At 26.2% G+C, this 22,117-nt stretch overlaps 2 protein-coding genes across 3 annotated transcripts in view; one reads left to right on the forward strand and one right to left on the reverse strand.

Moving 5' to 3' along the window:
- The window catches only part of LOC113551912 (voltage-dependent T-type calcium channel subunit alpha-1H-like), a 163,383-nt gene that overhangs the window by 43,811 nt on the left and 97,455 nt on the right, over nt 1-22,117 (forward strand). For both annotated transcript variants that reach the window (XM_026954488.1, XM_026954487.1), the window contains exon 5: nt 5,737-6,010. In XM_026954488.1, the coding sequence (XP_026810289.1) occupies nt 5,737-6,010 (274 nt within the window). The remainder of the gene's footprint in view (nt 1-5,736; nt 6,011-22,117) is intronic.
- LOC113551913 (probable cytochrome P450 6a13) lies at nt 15,575-19,033 on the reverse strand. Its single transcript, XM_026954489.1, has 4 exons — nt 18,092-19,033; nt 17,258-17,482; nt 16,589-16,840; nt 15,575-16,530 (listed from the first exon to the last, which is right to left on the reverse strand). The coding sequence occupies exons 1-4, from the start codon at nt 18,984-18,986 to the stop codon at nt 16,364-16,366; spliced, it is 1,539 nt and encodes a 512-aa protein (XP_026810290.1). The 5' UTR covers nt 18,987-19,033; the 3' UTR covers nt 15,575-16,363.

A 22,117-nucleotide genomic window follows, 5' to 3' on the forward strand; every position in this document is an offset into this window, starting at 1 on the left:
AAATGTGTCAAAATATCGAAAATAGATTTCTTCTGGCTGCCGGTGGTCGTGTACGGCTAGATCGCCGGTTTCGCCACTACTGTCGTCGTCGGTTGACCTTTACATAATAAATAAAATCGAACGCGCCTGCACCTCCTCTTCGCCGCCGCCGCCGCTGCTTTGGATCTACCCTTCTCGTCCTACGACCCCGATCCGTCGCTGGTATGGCCCCACACCTTCTGGATCCATATACTTATAAATCACTGTTTAATTTAAATCCGACGACGGTACGCGCCAACGGCAGACACCCCTGTATATACATAATATTGTGTACGTACCCCCTTTTTAAGCCATACCCGAAACGTTTTTCGTGCCTTTCGAATACGCACAGCGCATTCCGATCCGTTTGACGGTTTAATGTTTCTATTTGTGGAGAAAAAATAAATAAATAAAAATTACTAGTCATTGAAAGCGACAATCGGTAGATTTATCCGATTTATTAAACGAACGGGGCGCCCTTTTTTTAATTTGATTACATTTCAAAAACAATCCGATTGTACATTTTAAAAGGTCCAAAGACGCCTTACTGCCACATCTATACCGTTTCCCATATATTCATAGTCAACACCCTTTAAACTATAGACAATTGCCAACTATATAACATAGCACATAATCTTATTTTATTTTGCTCTTGTAAAACGTGTTTATTATAGAATAGTGCAATGATGTAGTAAATCGTATAGGCTTTTATACTTTGACTTAAAACAATCTTTTTAGTTTAATAATATAATATACTTTTTATAACCGAATTATATTTATTTATCAAACGCACGTGTCTAAATTCAATCACAACTAATTCACTTTAATCTGAATGCCTAACGAGTACCTACATTTATAATTCAATCAAGAAAGATAGTGTATAAAGTCTAGTGCAATTAATTTTAATATATCAAACTCTAAAATTTTGCTGTTTAAGTAAATTCTCTTTATCATATAATCTAAAACATTTCGGTGAAGAGAATAAACTTGTCTGTAGAAAATAATTTGTAAGTTAATTTACATTGTAAATAGAAACTCTCGGTTAACATTTAGGTACATACAATTAACGTTCTATGTTTTCAATCCCTCTGGCATTTTAAGCTTTGTTTTTAATCGAATATTAAATAATGTATATTCGGTTTCATTAAGCTTAGATATTCGTTCATTGTTATTATTATTATAAATTGTGCATATATATATACAATATACATTGTAAGGTGTACGAACAGAACTAAAACTAACTTTATATCTCATGAATCAAACTTGTAACGCTTCATAGATTTATCAATATTTGAAATTATAGTAGTTATTATGCTAAGGCAACCTAGCTAATGTGAAGTCAAAACATTTGTTTAATATTTAAAATAAATTAACTTAATTACTCAATGCGATTAATACAGTATAGTTATTTAAGTAATTATGAAGATTTAAATATATTTTTTATGTTATTGTACTTTAATTTTAATTTTAATTAAATAATATACTATGACAAAATCACAGATTAACTTGTGATAGTATACACGTTCTTCGCACAGTAACCTCATATAGAATTCTTGATGTTGAATTTAAAAATATAAATATTTTGTATAATACTTTATTTAGTTACTGAAAAACCATAACAATTGAAATCTAAATAGGAAATAACAAATTGGTTTTGAAAATTGCATTTATAATTTATATTAAACGCAAATTCAGTTTTCCTCTAAACATAAATTTATAATAGAACAAACAAAATATGAATATTTCACGTTCTACCAAATAATATTATATCGCATACACGAATACATAGAAGTAATTTTTATATTATATACTTGTATTTTAATGATTAATGATCTAAAAATGTATTTTATTATGTACTATTTTTACTATATTTCATACATGAATAAATTACAACATAATAATATATTATAATTACTATTATATTTAACCGTAATTTTAATAACATATTATATGATATAATATACATTATACATACATGATTCAATGTTTTTGCGCACGGCGGAGAAAGCCTCGTGTTATTTATGTTTTAATTCATAAATTAATAACGGTAGAGAGTAGAGACTGGAAATTTTCGTGAAATATTTGTATTATCATCTTCAAAACTCAATTTAAAACTTGTATTTGGAACTGTATGCGCTATTTAAAGACATTTAACTTTTTTGTATTTAAGTAAAACATTTTGAAAAATGTCTAAAAGGTTATACCATTTTTTAAATATTAAAATTACCTTAGCAAAATTGTCTTTTACAGACGTTTGAAATTCAAAAGTCTATCACACGCTGTAACATCATATATTATATATTATACATAGAAAAATGACTAAACTACTTTGCAAGTGCAACGTAGATAATCAAATACATACATAGTCGAATTGATTATAGGCATACATAAAAAAAAAAGAATTATAAAGTGGTAAATATACACAAATACATTGTTAGTTCGCGTGAATTTGCTATATTATATTTACATTAAATACATAAGACACAATCGAGATGTTTATTTAATTTGAATAAAAAATAAAATACATTATTTATACTTTGTACGGACCACAATAAGGAGTCGCCGAGAAAAACTATGAGATCTCCGAAGTTTTGTCTGATATTATTCAAAATTATGGAAAAATAATCGATACCTGTATTATATAATATTATATTCTTCAAAGTTAAAATTAATGTAATGTTCAATTGTTTTAATATATTTTCACTGCGTTTGAATTTAAATAATGCAATATATTACTAATTAGAATAACGGGTAGCATATTAAGTTATTACCAATCTGTACGCGTGAAATAAAAAAAACATGAATGAAAAACGGACCTATTAAAAGGTAATATGTTTGGAGCGAAAATTTAAATTATTACAGATTTATTATTAATTTAATATCGTATAGGACGTATAGGTACTCGTAATATTATAATAGCACACGGTTTGATAACATTTGATAGTAATGTAAAAGTTTAAACTTATAACTCACATTAGCATATAATATAATAAAGATAAAAATGAGTATACCATCATTTTGTATTTTCTCGACTATTTCGAGATCTGTATGAAAAATAATATCATATACCAAATTTTCTATAATCAATTATTATGATATATTACTAGATAATATAATACATCGATAAAAATAATAGTGTTCGAAAAAATAAACGGGCCCGTAAAATCCTAATGTCGACCACGATTAGAATTGATGAACATACAGGTATTTGCTGGCTTGTAAAAAAACAACGCTGTGCTTGTCGTTCCGGCGATTTTCGAAATAATCTGTCACGGCGGTAAGCGACAATATTTTTAACATGTTTATTCGTCATTTTGTCAATCTAAATCCTAAGACGTACACACTTGCACATTTCTTCATAAAAAAAAAATTGGCTTCTCGATTCACCGATATCAACGTGTTCTTGGACCACGCGTTCCAGGAGCTTCAAACGATCCATAACGGATCACAGAAATCGAAAACACCTGGATAGAAGCTGACAAGTCCGCCGATGAATCCGCCGACGTGTCTACCGATGAATCCGCCAACGTGTCCGCCGAAAAGTCCGCTGACAAGTTCGCCGACGTGAAACTCGCGGAGGACCAATGCGCGATCTTGGAGTCGGTCAAAAGTCCGGAAGTCATAGATAGCCTTGGCGAGATCGTGGGTTGGTTTCACCTGGATGAGACGCCCGAATAAACTAATCCACGCCCTCCGCGCCCTTTTGCCACGGCGTTGCGGAGCGTCAAGCGCTTTGTGTTGGGAGCGTGCTGCATCCGGCGGAGATAGCGTCGATCATTTTAATAATTATAATAATATATTGAAGTATTGAATTTTTATTGGCTTTACGTACCAAGGGAAGAAATTGTATTAAATTAAATATTTTTGTAATGATGACTCTAAACGTAACCAACGACAACGTTGTACCCAATTCCTATTGTATTACAATAAATAATAGAACGCGCGGAATCGTATTCTTCCCGGTGTAGGTAAATAGTTACCTACCCGGGAATCAACTTTTTCGCAGCCAAAATAAATGTAATGTATATCGTATATGACATTATACTGCTTTCAATAATTATTTCCATACACTTTGGATGGTGGACCGAATTTATTGCATCAATACATAAATAGGAAAAATCTATTTAAAAACTATAAAATATAATAAAAAATTATAGTACGATATTTGTTTATAACAAATGGAATTAAAAACTGTAACCATAATTGACAATATATCAATATTGATAAATGTCAATAAAAAAAATTAAAATATAATTTAATCGCGCATTATTTCATTAGGGCGAAGACCAATTGGAACTATTTTAAAATTAAGGGGTGCAACCGCACACCTGATCACCCCCGATAAAATTGGTTGTCTGTGCTAAGGTAATCGTTAGGACTGAAGACTATTACAGCATTTGCATATTTGTTTTGCACATTCATATAAAAAGCAGAGAACGAATCGAATACGTTTCATGCTTTCACGTAAAGCTGTATAGTTTTGAAATTTTATTTTGCACATATAAATGGATGTTTTAAAAAAAAAAAATAGTTAAATCAATGTTTTCCACACCGAAGTTTTTATTTCAAACAATACTTTTATTTATTTTTAATTTTTGTCTTAGTTTTTATACTAATCAGGTTGTAAATGTACAATATAAATTTCTAAAATTATCAATTAAGTAAATAATAATTTTTAGTAAGTTAAACCTTTCTATTAGTTTAGACTAAGGGCAGAGCCCCCCTCCCCACGTAGTACATATTTATCAATTTAGGTGTATACCCAAAAAAAAATTCACGACTATACTTCTGCCTAAGATAGGTATTCAAATGAAGTTTTTGTGAGTTTTTTTTTACTAAATCAAATTATTTATATATTAAGTTAAATATTTAATAAAATATAATGTAACCAAACACAAATAGTATAAATGTATTAAATATTTAACTGTTAACTTACGTTCATATATTTAAATGTTTATTATAATATTTATATGAACAAAAACACTAGGTTTGAATTTATATATTTTATTTTAAGTAAGTACACAGTATTTCATGACTCGATGAATGTCATACTTAAATTATCCAAAGAATTGTTTTAATCATGATTAAAATAATATTGGTAACTAATATTGAAATTAGTAGAGATATTTTCAAAATGTTTTTAAAAAAAAAGTCAGTGGATAATCTGCATCTGTGCCACTCACTCTAAAATATTTGATTACTAGGCTTATTTTTTATTGTTACTAAAACAGTTTAAAAAATTTCAAACCCAAGTCAAATAATAATTATGTATTCAATAGAATATACTTGAAACATATTATAGTTTTTTTTATTATTAATTAATTTATTACATCATTTATATATATATATATTTATATCAGGAAACAGTCGTCAGTTTATGGTCTGTGGACAAATTTTATACGATCAGAAGAAATTTATTTTTTAAATTATTATTTTTTTTGTAGTAAATAAAGATTTCATTAGTTTTAATTTAATTTTCTTGTATTTGTCTTTACTTTATTTGTTTTAAACACGTAGGTACACTACATTTTTATTACCCCAAACATTTCCTATACCCATAATGGAATCCTCTAACAATATTCATTGGCAAACCCTGCTTTAGACTATAACTATAATTAGTATAAACCATAAAATATATAATTACGTGTATACTTTATAAGCAATATAATTACGTAGATACGTACACTATAATACAGTCGTTCGATTGATTTTTCACAGGATGTTGCCGGCATACTATACGCTGAACGACGAAGAAAAAGATTACATTTGTTCGAAAAACGACGACAACGGCATGCACTCGTGTTTCGACTTGCCGCCCACGCGCGGTCACGACGCGCTGATTTGCAACGCCACGGCCAACATGGCACTCGCCAACGGGTCGTGTGTCAACTGGAATCACTACTACACGGAGTGCAAGTCGCAGGGTGAGAATCCGTTCCAGGGCACCATATCCTTCGACAATATCGGCCTGGCCTGGGTGGCCATATTCGTTGTAAGTACTATAATACGACTTTATTTTGATTGCGGAAGCGTCGTTTTCATAATCGATAAGATACCTCCACATACATATATAGGTGGAAATTAGTTGAATTTTAAACAAGTCTTGGATTTTTTTTTTCGAAAAAAACTTAGATTTGAATAGTCTTAAAAACAATACATAATCACGCGGGCCGATCAATGGTTTAAAAACGTCAATACCTTTAACCATAAGTTATTATCTATTTAACAATAAACAATAAATAATAAAAATAATTTTCAAAAAAATGAATTTAAAATGCGTTCAACTATTACGTGAATATATATTGAGTAAGTCAACGTATATATTTTTAGGACGAGTTGGGTCGGGTTAAATACACAAAAAAAAAAACTATTGACTTGAAAAATAAAATTTTCATAAAATAGAATCAAATTTATAAACAACTTTAAATAATGATATTATACTGCTCAAATTTTATGAACTATATAAAACTGTAATATCCATCAAGTGTGACATGTTTTGACAGGGGTTTGGAAGTATTTGAGGGGGCTAAACCCTCATAAGTTCCAGCCCCGTACCTTCCAAACTATTATGAATATTATATTTTATGGTATGGTTTTAACTATAACATAATAGATACATTTTCTACAAAAAGTTAATGTAACCAAATATTCAACGTCACGAGTAGCTATATTATGATGATCATTATCGATCTACGTCGAACAATATAGACGCTGTTTTTAAAAGCTATTATATAGTGCTGGGCCAATGCTACCACCCTAATTTGCCACTGTATAATTTAAATTCTGCAGACTACACTTATCTTAATACGACTATATTATTATATATTATTAAATATTATGATTATAGTATACGTATATTTATAAACTGTGTGTGTGTGTGTCACGCGTATACGACATCTCGGATAGTCGTCTCACTCGTCTCCTACTCGAGAGAAATAATATTTTCGATTAGCACTCTTACGTAAATAATTTCTTATGTCATAATGTTCGATTATATTATAATATTTGTGTTTCGCAAATAAAAAAGTATACTTAATCTCAAGGAATGTGTTAAATAAATAATCGACCTGTATCCAAACTGCAAGTAAAATGTACATTGACCGGTAAGGTTAGGTTAGCCGTTTTTTTAGTCTGTGGGTACAAAGTGAATCTTACAGAAGAGATAACGAAGGTAATTTATTGGAGTAGTAAACAATAATAATGGAAAACGACAAACTTAGAGCAACATAAAAATAAAACGGAAAGTGTAGTATAAAATTCTTAAAAGAAATAATAGAAATAAATATTATGTTTGATAACTGAAAGTGGTTTTAAGTAGAAATGTTCAAAATTATGAAAGAGAAATATATTTAATGAAATCTACAAATGACAAGAAAAAAATATAATATAAACGAATCCAAGAAACACATACCTACCATCAGTTAAAGTAGTTTTAAAATATTTTTGAATCTTTGAGATGAAATACTTTTCATGAATTTATTCAAAAATAAAATTTAATATTTCTTCAATAAACATACGATTTTCTTAAAAAATTACTATACATTTTTATAAAGTGAAATTTTCAATTACAGAGTACTCTTTTGTTCATTATTACATCAGCGTAATTTACGAAATGACTTTTGACTTTTTAGTAAACTTCAAGTATAATTCTTTACTTTTGATAAGTTTTCAGTTTAACGACCATAATACTAAGCTAAAATTAAGTTACTAATTCTTATTGTCTGTGACTTATTATATTGATATTTTGTTCATATGATTTTTTGATTCTATCCTTTTACCTCAAACTATTATATACGTTATTAGCTTTAATAACACTGCTTCGATTTTGTTTTTAAATAGCACAAAGTGTCTATATTTATTTTACAAATCATTTTTTTTTAAATGCATTATGTTTTTTTATTATTTATTCCTCGTTTGTAGTCTTAAGATTTTGAGCAGTTGGTCCGATTTTACTTTATTTTATATTTTGTTCTTCATATTAATGACACTATATATATAAGATAAATGTTTTATTTATTATTATGTTGTTTCATAATAGCAGGTTGAATAAATCAGAGGTTTACTTTTAGCAATCGAGTAACCACGTTTTTACTTTTCATTGCCAATTCGCAATTTATAGTTAATTACAGTTTTATATTTGTGTATACATTTTTTCATATTTACTGGGAAATTTACAATTTGTACGACTTATACAATATGAAAAGATATTATTTATAGTGTGAAAAAAAAAAAATAAGCCAACAGTAAACATTTATAAAACGGAAAAGATATATTTTATATGTTTTTTTTTTTAATAGATATGTACAACAAGTTAGTTATAACATTAATAATCAAATAATAAAAAAAATTATTTTTTTCATTTTAATCTATTAAATTGTATACATGTTTTAACTTTCATTTATCATTTATATAGACGTATAACAGTTGATAATATTTAATAAAAAAAATTAATAGGTCGTTAATGAATAATAATAACAACTTTTATAGATTGTATTAGTTTTAAATTTATGATGTATCATATTCGAGGCATCAAAACAACGTTTCTATACAGTAAAAAATAGTAAATGTCAATTTAAAAAAATCCGTTTATATCAATAAGTTTAATAAATAATCACTTTCCAATCTAATTATAAAACAAGAAGTCTTAATAATATATTTTATCAACTGACTAAATAAGGATTATACTATAATAAAAATAAATAGATTATGGAAAAAAAATTGTACCGTTTAACCACTTACAGTTAATATCATTGTCAGACTACAAGACAAGCTAATCTCATAAATCTTAAGTTTTCAAAATTAATTATTGTTAAAAAGGATTTGTCCTACCTTAAAAAAAAATAAATTTTATTGTTATTTACACATGGATAATAATATATTTATCACTTCTAATTATCTTACTGACAAATTCAGTATCTCATATCATATTATGACTTAGTACAAAACATTGAGATTTTAAACTAAGTTTGATAGGCCATGGTTCTTTGAAAGTTTATAAAGATATTTTTGTATAAGAAGATAAAATAACTTCTCCGTACCTGCAATTAAATATAGTTGGAATTGATTAAAATGTGTTCGAAAAGTAATTCTGAGCGGAAACGACTTGTCTGTATGGTATATTTCTAAGCGATATTTCATTATACGTTTAGATTGCTATTAGTAATGTATTTTTCTATTAGTAAAGCGAATGATTGTACTCACCTTCGTCAAAAACAAAACAACTATTTTATTTAATAATATTATTATAATACTATTTCATATAATATATTAGATATCTACTAAAAATTATTAAATTATTTGTTAATATCCATGAACTATATACGGATTTAAAAAGGTTCATACAATAAATATCACTTGAAATTTATCTAAATATCTACTTTAAAAATGCCACTTAAAAGGCTGAAATTTTATTTTAATTAAAAGCAAAAAAACTTATATCGAATCTTGTATTAAAATTTCAACCCTTGTAGGAGTTAAAATTAAAAATGTTCAACAATTCATAACTTTGGATAAATTATATAAGAAAAATAAAAATAAAATTGAAAAGTTAAGTAAATTTAAATAAATGGTTATGTAGTTAGTGAGATAATAGTAAGTAGTTGATACTTAAACATACTTTTCAATCAACTAATACTATAGTTCTAACATAGTACCTCTAATACAAACTTAGTTAATAGTTAGTACGAATAAATAACATATTATTTAATACTATCTATTCGTCTATATACGCCAATTACCTGCTCCAACCCGCAATCCATTTCCGACTGGTTAAGATATTCATACCGGCCCTTCACATTAACTTATTGATTTACACATTTTATATTTATTAATCACTCACTTTGAAGGGAAAAAATGGAATATAAGGTATTCATGTAAGTATTGTTCTCAATAGCTAATAATAATGAAAAAACAGTGGATCTCGTACGATAGCGTTCTCGTATTTTTGGGGGTTGATCATTATTAATATTCTTATCTTAACGACTGTCACGCGATAACACTGTAAAATACGAATACATTACATTGAAACACATATACAATTATAGTTCAAAATTATTTTATAGAAATATTCAAAAAATGACTAGTGTTTTTTTTAATCAAAATTATTTCACGTCTTAAAGATCGTACAAGTAAATAATTTTTAGTTTGTACTCGGAAAAAACGAGTTTTAATTAAAAATTACATATTTTGTATGAAGTATCAAATAGTATAAAAGTAAGTATCTAATTTTTTAACTAACAGTATAGTATAGGATAACATGAAACTTTTATAGTAGGTGCACTTTTAATAAGAAAAACATGATAACCAACAAAACTAGTACCAAATAAAACTTTTCGCACTAAAAAAACACAATGTAAAGTAAAAACACATTTCGGTCTGACTTGTATAATGAACCATAATATAGGGATATATAATTTATCATATTCTAAGCGTGAAATGTACTATAACAATTTAATATTTTCTAGTACGAGTTAGCTATATATTGATCTGAAATATAAAAAAGTCCGTTTCTGTCATGGTTGAACTTGCGTTAACTACCATAATATATCATTTCTTCGTGTGCATCTGTAGAAAAGCACCCAAAACATTTGAATATGGAAAGAAGAAGACTGTTCAAGTATGCATAAGTAGAAAAAATATGACATGTAATGTATTACGACATGTTTAAAATGTTTAAAACCTAAACAACAATATTCAAATATTTAGTATATTAAAAAAAAACACATACGTCTGTCAGCGTTTAAACAATTAAATTGCATGTTTATATTTATCGTTTGAAATATAATTTTTATTTGGCACTTATTTTTTCAAAAAATGTTTACTTCTTTTGTTCTATATTAAAAATTTTCTAGTGATATCTTACTAAATAATTGTATACATCTATAAAATATTTCATTTAAAAAGTAAATTAAAGACTGTATATTTAAGTTTTGTAAAATATTTAAAACAATTATGATAGACGAAATTATAAAACTTTATAAAATTATCTATACATTTCATAATTTATATTATGGAAAATAAAATACAATATATATTTCTTAGGATATAAACTATTATTTTTTTTTAACTTAAATTCATAATTATGTAACATAACCCTTAATTAAAGTTATTCAATTTTTTTAAATTTTAACCAAATACTATGTTTTGGCACCAAAGTTAAAGATTTATTTGCAAACGTAAATGCATTATCTGTTTTTTCACAAGAAAACACTTCAAATTTGGTTAACAACTCGACTAACGTCAATTTCATTTCCACCTCGGCAAAACGTTTTCCTAGAAGATATCCCAAATTTATAAATAATTATATGTAGGTATATACATGTATTTTAATTTTTAATTTTATATTTATACAATTATATTTTATAAAAATGTACCTATACAACTTCTAGGTCCATCGCCAAACGGAAGATAAGTACCATTAGGCCGTTTAGCTTTTTCCTCGGGTGAAAATCTTTTTGGATCGTATTTTTGAGGATCCGGATAATATTTACTATCGTAATGCGGTGAATAAATTGGAATTACTAGTTTTTGACCTTTTTCTATTGTTAATGAATCATTGGGTACACGGTATGTTTGTGAAGCCTTTCTGAACAAAGTAATTAAAGGTGGACACTTACGAAGCGATTCTATAAAAATAATCATTTTGTCTAAATGAATATTTAATTTATACATTTTATCACAAAAAAAAGTGTTATGTAATCTTTAAATTAATTATAGTTATTTTTAAACGAAATGATTGTAAAACATAAAATAAAACTACGAAGATTATCGATTAATTTAAGTTATACGGAAAATTTAAGTAATTACTGATAAAAATAAAAATAAATATTTTAATTCTAATAATATAATAATCAAAAATAATAAAACAATTATTTATCTGCTATAACCATTTCCAAGTAATTGAGATCCATCAAAAACTCACTGTCAATTTGTCCATCACCTTTAGCATAATTTTTATTGAATTTCTTCACGCACTTTGTCTTGAATGGGTTTATGTAGAGCTAGTTCATATAAACAATAACTTATAGAAGACGTTATAGTTTCAAGCCCAGCAACAAACATTACAAAAGTATTTGCAACAATTTGTTTTTCTGTAAACTTTTCTAAAACAAAATTTTAAAAATTTACACAACGATTGATATTTTTAATTCAATATTTTAAACAAAATAAATATCTTACCACGTTTGGGCAAATTCTCATTCAAAACTAGATCGTTTCTTGCTTGCAGTAAATAATGAACGAAATCGTTTCTGACAATTATATAGTAAGTCGTACGCAGTTATAAAAATATAAAACCGGGATTGCTCAATTTTGTATTAAACACATATAGACATAGATAGATTAGATATATAACTGTTTAACGCCCATCAGTATTCCCTATATGAATGGAGGGGAAAGGAAGAATCCTGGTAATGTTGCGCGTAATGTGCGCTAGTACTCCAGTAGTGTGATGTACGCTAAAACGCTCTTACGTTCGAGTATCGTGTATTTTATTGTAACTCTTAAAATTGTATTTCAAATAGATGTACGATCGAATTATTGATCGTTAATATAACGTCTATTACGTACTTTAGTACTTTTGACAATGATAAAGTATATACTCTAAAAAATTTAAAATTTAATATAATATAATATTTACAAGTTTAAACAAAAATACAATATTTTTGTTAATATTATTTATATTTTAAACAACTATTAAAAACATAATATCTTACACATTTTATTATTATGTATATTTATATATACAGAGTGTAACAGAAACTTAAACAAAAAAAAAAAAAATATAGTATTTAAACGTATGACAAAAATAGTTAATATTATATGACAAGTAAATTCTCAAAAATCATATTTAAAAAAAAGTTATTACGTTCCAAACTAATTTAATCAAACATTATTGATAATTTAAATAAATTCTAAAAAATATACTTCTCGACTTAAATAAATTGTTTTACCATCAAAATTGTTCTTATAATCAGATTCATAAATTGGCAATTTTAAATTTATCCAAAAGAATTTAAATCAAATTTTAATTTTTTTATTTTCAGTACTAAAAAATAAACATAAAAAAAGTTAAATTTCATATGTAGTGCTAGAGTCTCTTAATGATAAAAAAAAAAATTTTAATCAGAATAAAAATTGTTCCAACAAAGTAGTCTGTTCTATATTCTGTTACAACTTATATATATATAATATAAACAAGAAACATAAATAATTTAAAAACAACTAAGTAATGAAAAATATTATCTATATTTTATGTTTATAAATTGTATTTATATATCTAAGCTGTTATATATTTTAATATTTGCAATCCTGTATGTACAGTTAAATTTAAAATATATATTATATCTTAGAACATTATTGACTTGGTCACTCGATTAAAAATGTGTCCCGACGTAGTTCTAAGTTTAAATTGTTATTTTTCGCTAAAATTAAATTTTACCTGGTTTATAATATAGCATGTATTATCAGTATACGTTTCGATAAACTTACATTAATAATATACACTTATTAAAAACCATGACAATTCGTCTAGTTAATACGATATGTTGTTATAGCGCAAAATTCAAAGTTCTATTTGCTTTATGGCCGACTATTATAGGTACTAATCATTAAATATAATGTTTTAGTTTATAATCTGTAGTGAGATCAGTATAGATTCTAATTATTTTTTATTTGTTTTGATAATTCTTTTATTTTTATCTGCAACAAGGCGTTATCACGCAAAGATAATAATTAAATTCACATACTGAATTGCATATTTCGCTCTTTTATTGTGATATTGCGTGGATATTATGCTACTTGGTTCTACCAAAATATTATGATGTATAGTTGTATATTCAATAATGTTTTAGTTACAAAAAAATCCAGTTGAATTTATTTATTTTATGCTACTTAAGTTTCTTTGCTTTCATTTACATATTAACATTTTTAAGAAATTAAATTTCAATAACTTCAAAAATATCACATTTACGATTTATGCATTTTTGTTTATGATGTGTAGATTTATTTAAATTTTATTTTTTCTACCGATTGATCATTATTAGTATTTATTTAACATCAAACTTTTGCTTTTTTAAAAACTATTGCTATACCCTCAATCTAATAATTATGACTTGATATACGAATAATTACAAGTCGATATTTTACTCAATGTTATATTTTTTGGCTTTAATTATTTTATGCATTATTTTGTAAATAATTATTATGAGAATGACATTGACTTTTTTAATGTATTTTTAAACATATCGTTATTTTTTTTAAACATTTTTAATCTTTAACATGCTTGTTCATTTTCTTCATTGTAATCTTGACTTACAAATCTACTTGTATTGATTCAATGTATAATCATTTGTATATTATATAAATTTCTAATGAATGAATATGGCAATTCATTTATATACAATAATTTGTCGAACAACAAAAACAATAAATAAATAACTAATATGAACTAATAGATCACGAAACTGATATATAAATTAGTACACAAGATAAATAAATGAATATTAGCAAATATTTATGGGCAGTTCTTCTTCTTGTCTTTACTCTCGTAAAATTGTATTATCATCTATACTAGATACAGAGATAAAAAATAAAAACATTTTGCATTTCATTTGAATAATTTACAATTATCCGAGTATGATTATACAATAACCTATATAAACGGAAGTCATATAATATTAAAACAACAAGTGTTATCACGATCTAATGCTACTCTTTGAAACAAGCCGCTAATTGTAATCAATGCTTTTTTATAAGTTATTTTTTTTTTTTTATCAAATATCAGTTAACTCTACTTTTTATAAAAATGTGTTTGTTTCGTAATAAATATTTTTTTTCAGTTATTACTTTTAAACATTTAAACTTTAAAATAGCTCCAAAAGCTTATTATTTTGTTTTAAACCAGCTTATCAAACTAATTATTCTTTTAAAAGGGCACCAATCAATCTTTTTTTGTTATAAATTGTAATATATATATATATATATATAGGTATGTAAGAAAAATCGCAAAACAAAAAATATTAGTATAAATAAGAAACTTGGCTTTAACTGTAATCTAATAAATGTGCATTTTAAAATAGATTGATTGCCTGGATTTTTTTATAATCGACATTAAATATAGATTTTAGATTCAAAAAACAAGTTGTTGAATCAGTCCAGCACACTTACGATATTCATATTCTACTATAATGATATTAATTTTTATCAATATAAAACAAGCATGATAATTATTTAAAGGCAACTAAAAAGCATCAAAATCAACTAAACAATTTATAAACAATAAACTCAATTTTCTTTATTAAAATAAATTATATTCTTTAACATTTAATGAAATTAAAAATTAATTGATGCAATTTACGCTTGATACCTATTAACATCAATATAAAATATTGATAAGTTCACAAGTATTATTTGTACATTTTGTATCTAATAAATTAATACTTAAATACAGTTAATAAGATTGTGCTAATTATTTGTTGAAATAAAAGATTAAGTTAAAGTTAAATGGATCTATAAACTATTGTTATAAGTTTCCTATTGTATAACACAAAAGTTCGGAAAATTTAGAGTTCAATTTATTAATATATAAATTAAATATACATTTTTATATATTTGTATGATTTTGGATAGTGCCAAAATAAGGATATCAGATCAAGTATTATATAAGTATATTTTTCTAATAAAAATTTTCTTTTATCTTTTCTCGCCATGCTCAAACTTATAAATTAATGAATAATTATTTCTTACATCTGACAATCAACCAGTTCCCCAGATTTTCATGTACATTTGAACATCATTCATTAATATAACTTACATATCAATCATAACTGATAATAGTTGTACTACTAATAATAATTATATCACTTATCACATTCTATATATCTACCTAGTACCTACATCCTACATAAGATGAATGTATAAAAATCAATTATTACATAGGTACCTAAAATATTATATATCTAGATATATTTATTATATATATAAATAAAGTAGTATACCTAAATACAGTTAGATGTTGACCCATAACTCGTTAAAAGATCGCGTATAAGTTATAACATGATCTATAATCAAAACGCTCAAGGTTTGAAGTATATTGAAAAACACTCGATTTTACTGATGAATTATTCCCTAATTTAACATTTACAAATAATATTGTAAAACCGATGTTTCGTTCTGAATCTAAAATATTTTGAATATTTAAAATATTTATAATTTATATTAGTATGTTATAGTAGTGTCAGTACAAGTATTATGGAATGAAGTTTAAAACTATCCAGAAACAAAATAAAAAAAAATTATACAATTTTATTCTGTTCATCAAAATTTAAAATTTAAATATCAGCTTTAGTTAATCAATTTTTTTTAATTTTAACCAAATATCTTTTTTTGGGAGCAATATAAAAGTATTATTAGAATATTTAAGAGGCATTTCTGTATTTTCACTTGGGAATATTTCAAATTTAGTTAACATTTCAACAACTGTTAATTTTATTTCCATCTCTGCAAAACGTTTTCCTGAAAAATTAAAAATTATTTACGTTTATTGCATTTAAACATTCCATTCAAAATATACCTATACACATTCGAGGCCCATCGCCAAATGGAAGGTAAATACCGGTTGGCCGTTTAGCTTTTTCTTCCGGCGAAAATCTTTCAGGAATAAACTTTTCAGGGTCCGTATAATACTTACTATCGTAATGCAATGCATAAACAGGAATTACTATTTTTTGGCCATTTTTAATTATTAATGAATCGTTGGGCACTTGATATGATTTTGTTGCATTTCTAAATAAAGCAATAACTGAAGGATACATTCGTAATGTTTCTGAAAAATGTAATGATTAAATGATATGTATTATTATGATTATTTCATAATTTAAGAAACAAATTGAAAAGTTTTATATTATTTAAAAATAATTATTCATGTAGTTTAATTATAGACCAATGATTTTTTTTATTTCCATTAAGGCAATAACATGTGAAAAATGCACATGGATAATTTTGATTATTATTATACAGATAGTAATAAACATGAATATTTATTTTAATTAAATAAAAATAATACAAATAATGAGCATAAGTTGAAAATGAAAATGATAATTCTAAACATTTAACTAAATCTTAATAAACAGTAAATTAAATAGTTATCACATAAAGATACTGTTCAATAAAAACAATACTATTTCATGATAAATTTGATTTATTTATGTAATTGTATAAATGTATTATAATAATAAATTACCCGCTACTACCATATCCAAATAATGAAGATCCATCAAAAACGCGTTGTTAATTTGTCCGTCATTTTCGGAAAGTTTCAGTTGAATCTCTTGACGTACTTTATCTTGAATAGATTTATTTAACGATAATTCATGTAAACAATAACATACAGTTGATGAAACTGTGTCGAATCCAGCGATAAACATACCAAAACCATTTGCAATAATTTGTACTTCAGTAAATTTTTCTAAAATTGTATACATCAGTTACTATTTTTATTTATAATATTTTAAATGTATGTCAAGTGACACTAATGAGTCCCTTCTTAAGAAGACGTCGTACCCACAGGTGTTGTATCCGTCTTACACACGTACGACACATCAGTTTCAATAGTGTGTTGTTAGTCTTAATTTTAGAGTAAATCGACTTCTTATAAAATTTAAAAATAAAATTATTATCCAGGTCTCCCCGTAATTGTTTATTGATATTATTATTTGTTTAAAAAGTTATAACCTTTTTTTAAACTGTACACTTTAAAATGACGATAACTTACTTAAATAAAAATTATAATAATATCAATAAAACCGTATTTTGGACCCTAGATAATAATCTTACCTTTATATTGTATAATAGGTCAATTCATTATATTATAAAAAACTAACGGCATACTATTGTAACTGGTGAACGAAAAGTTGCTATTTCCTACGTATGTAAGATGGAGACAACACATGCGGCTATGACGTCTTATTATTCAGCGATTATCGTCATTCAATATTACCTTTTAAGCAAAATCAAAATTATTTATTGTTGGTATAATGAGTAGAAAAAATGTATATTTTAATTGTAAAAATCTCACCATTATTCGGTAAATTTTCGTTCAAAACTAAATCGTTTCTTGCTTTCATTAAAACTTGAACGAAATCATTTCTGATTATTTTGTTTTCTTCTCTATAGGATATAGTATTTTTTAACGCTGTGTGAAAAAAGTCAGTTATTTCCGTTGGAAAATCTTTCAATCTTACAAGTTTAAAAAGCGTAGGTGTGATCATCAAACACAACTGTCCAAAAAGCATCTTTAGTGATGGTGAATTTAACGATTTCCCGTACTTGCGAAGTGGGGATTCGTCATCGCTTATGGCGTTTAAATTGAACCCAAAAAAGCAAGTGCCGATGATATCGGTCGAATACTTACTTATCATGTCTCTTATTTCTATTTCGTTGTTATTTTCCGCTAAATATTTATCGATATTTTTCGTTAATATTCTACTACACTCTCTGATCTGATCGTACATTAAATTCAGTTTTCCCGGCGTGAACGCTGGGGTCAGTTTGTGTCGCATTATTTTCCATTGCGGATTTCTCATGAATAATAAGTTGTTTGACAACGGGTTTACTTTGAAATCCGAATAGACACCACGATCGGCGAAGGACGAGAAGTCTTTTATTAGCACGTCGTTGATCAGTTCTGGATCGCGGATCATTAAATAAGGCGTCCGCATCTGGAACAGTCCTCCGTATCTGTGACCGACGAACTCGTAATAGATTTTATTGTAAAATTCCAACGCGTGGTCTTTGCACAAAACCTGATTCAAAATGTTACCAAACAACGGAATTGGTTTAATGTAAGGAACGTTTAATTCTTCCCATATCTTAAACGTCGAAACAGAAAAATAATATGCGATCGCGACTGCGATGACTAAACACAGCGTGGCAATACATATCCACCAATCGGTGGTGGACGTTGGATACATGGCTTGATATGTATAACATACAATATATCTATTATACGATGTACCCGTCAGACATACAAATTAACACTGATTTCCTTACAGACGACTAACAATTAATTTAAAAAGAATAATTTATCACCAGTTTATCAATTTAAATGACCACTGTTTAGATAATCTATAACAATGTAGTATCTCTTATTATTATTTTTCGAGGTTATCTTAATTAAATAAGATTTAAAGTATTTACGTTAATACGTTTCGTAACATTGCATGTAGGGCTATCAAATTCTTACCAATTCCAAGAAATATTTTAAATTGTGTTGTTTCACAATAATTACGAATATTTGGACTTCCCGATTCGATTCATGATGTGCAAAAGTTTAATTGATATCAAATTGATATGCAAATGTAAGCGGCATTATCGTATAATGACGTATTCGACCTTGTATACACATAATGATTAGACATTTATATGTAACAGTATAATTACACAATTGCACACATGGAAACAATTACTCTCAATAGACACAATAAAGAGGCTGTTGCCAAATCACAGACTTCAGATCCTAGAGAAGAGAAACGCGGACATAGCATATTATAAAGAAGCCTCCAGCACAGCGCATTCAGATGTACCAGAGCCGTTAATTCCACAGCACCTTTACGCATCGCGCTTATACTTGCACTTGTTAGAATTGAGTTAAATTAAATAAACGAACTTATTTTGAATTATATTTGATTTCAACAGTCATTTGGAATCCGCGACTTGAAGAGACGGAAAATAGGCACACTACGGTATCTGGGATAGTTATACAATTTTAGACGCTGGGTCACGAGTGTCAAATTCCTTCGATGAGTATTGTATGGAGAATCGACACACAGTATACTATTCCATATTCTATATCCCGTTTTAAAATATGTAGACTAAGTTTAAGTAATATATATATATATTTTTTTTTTTTGTAAATATTAACAATTTTAATTTTTTTCCATGTGTTTAAAAATATTGAAAATCCATATAATGCTTTATTATATTTATAGATATATAATATCTATATACGTTTAAGGTTCAATTAGTTTTTTTTCCATAAATATAGAGTAAAATGTTTGAAAATTTAGTACGAATCTCCATAATATTATAAATAATTAATTTCTTAGTTAAAAAATTGTAGTCTTAATATAATTTTATGAGAATTCAAAGATAGAATTTTAACAAAACAAAAATCACAAAAATTAGCAAACCCGTTTGTAAAATGTTTGTTCTTATACCTAAGAAATGAAAATTTAATACTAGATTCATTATAAGTTTTTCAAAATAAAAAAATCAATTTATCGAAAAGCCAAATTAATTTTTTATAAGCATTTCAAGTTCAAATTTTACTAAATTTAGTATTCACAATTCTTAAAATAAATATTAATACTCTAACACTTCTTCAAATTTTTTTGTCTTCTAAAACATAAAAATAAACAACAAATTTTTATATTACTATTTTAATCATACAATAAAATATTCAATTTTTTTACTTATTTTAAATGATTTATAGGCAAGAGAAATTTTCAATCTTTTTAAATTTTATATATATTGCAATAAAAAATTATTCACATAGTTAAATTTTTTGAAAATTTAATACGAAATCCAAAAAAAATGTATTCTTATAGCTGCACAAAAATATTAACAATACATGGGTACTTTTTTATATGCGTTTAAAGTTAGAATTTAGACGAAATTTGTCGAAAAATGGAAATTAAATAATATACTAGTAATAAATGTAACTAGTATATTTAATATGTCAATTTTTGTATTAGTACTTAATCATAATAATAATAAAATAATATACTTACTAATATATTAGTCATTGCCGTATTACCTACCTAATATACTTAAATAATAATAATAATTAATGACTTTGATAAAAATGTTTGGACTTTTACTAACACTGATTGTTTATCCTAAGATTTACCAAATCTCGTTTGTAAAAATCCGAACTACAAAAATCATTCGTGGTTTGACCAAACGATGTTGTGTATCCTAGGTTTTACCAACAGTAGTCGGCAAAACCTAGGATTTGCCGGTAAATTCTAGGTTTAACCGGTATTCGTTCTTTTACCGGGACATATATATATATATAGAACGTGCTATACTGTTCCTACTGGTAACCCCGTGGTCACAGCACGAGAGTGTTTGTGGACCCCGCGGAGCCACGTAGTAAAAAATTGTATTATATTATTATATGCCAAAGGGGCGAACTCTACTGTTCATCCGTCAAAACTTATTTTTACCTTACAAAATTCACCATTCGGTGACATAAAAAAATATTATTTCTCTTTCCAACTTATTATCTTTTCCCTATTTTCTATACCTCACCCATGTGCCAAAAATCTAATATTATATGTGAAAAAATGTTGCGATTAAATATTTTATACTTGTACATCTGCCATGTGCCAAAATTGAATCACATTCTATTAAAATTGTATATACTTTTAAATTGTTATTATTTGCAAATCTGCATCGTGTAAAATAAATCTCAGGATTATCTTCAAATTATTATTCTTATACATTTAGAATATTTTATTTTCCCATTTTTATTATTAAATCTTTGGTCTTCATTGACTACTGCGTGTGTAAAGCTTATAAGTTCCACCGACTCGACCTTAGGGTCAACACGTGCAAAAAATACAAATTCTTACATATTTCAGTATTATGACTACAATTGTACATAATTTTTAGGTTAGAGATATTAGAAATTTTATGTTCTAATAGTTCGAATTTAGAAGAAATAAAATATTTAAACAATGAATAACTATTGCAGTTATATTAATGTAGCTAAAAATATTACTCGTGGTTACTTTTGATGGTAGATGGTAAACTGCGACAAAAAAAAAAAAAATTAAAATTATACAATCTGTGATAAAACCGATAAGATACATTATACAAACTGCGACAATTTATATTATACATATATACCTAATATATTTTATAGATACTATGTACAATACCGATACGATAACACATATACGTTTATAATTATATATATATATATTATGGTATAGTTATAGTCTATAACTGTTATAGATTATGTACAAAAAATTATTTTTCTTGTAGAGTAATATTTTCGTTGTTTAAAACCAATTTGGCTGCATGTTTTCTTTGAGCA

Source organism: Rhopalosiphum maidis, chromosome 2 (assembly GCF_003676215.2).
Source record: "Rhopalosiphum maidis isolate BTI-1 chromosome 2, ASM367621v3, whole genome shotgun sequence".
In the NCBI taxonomy this organism is placed as follows: Eukaryota; Metazoa; Arthropoda; class Insecta; order Hemiptera; family Aphididae; genus Rhopalosiphum; species Rhopalosiphum maidis.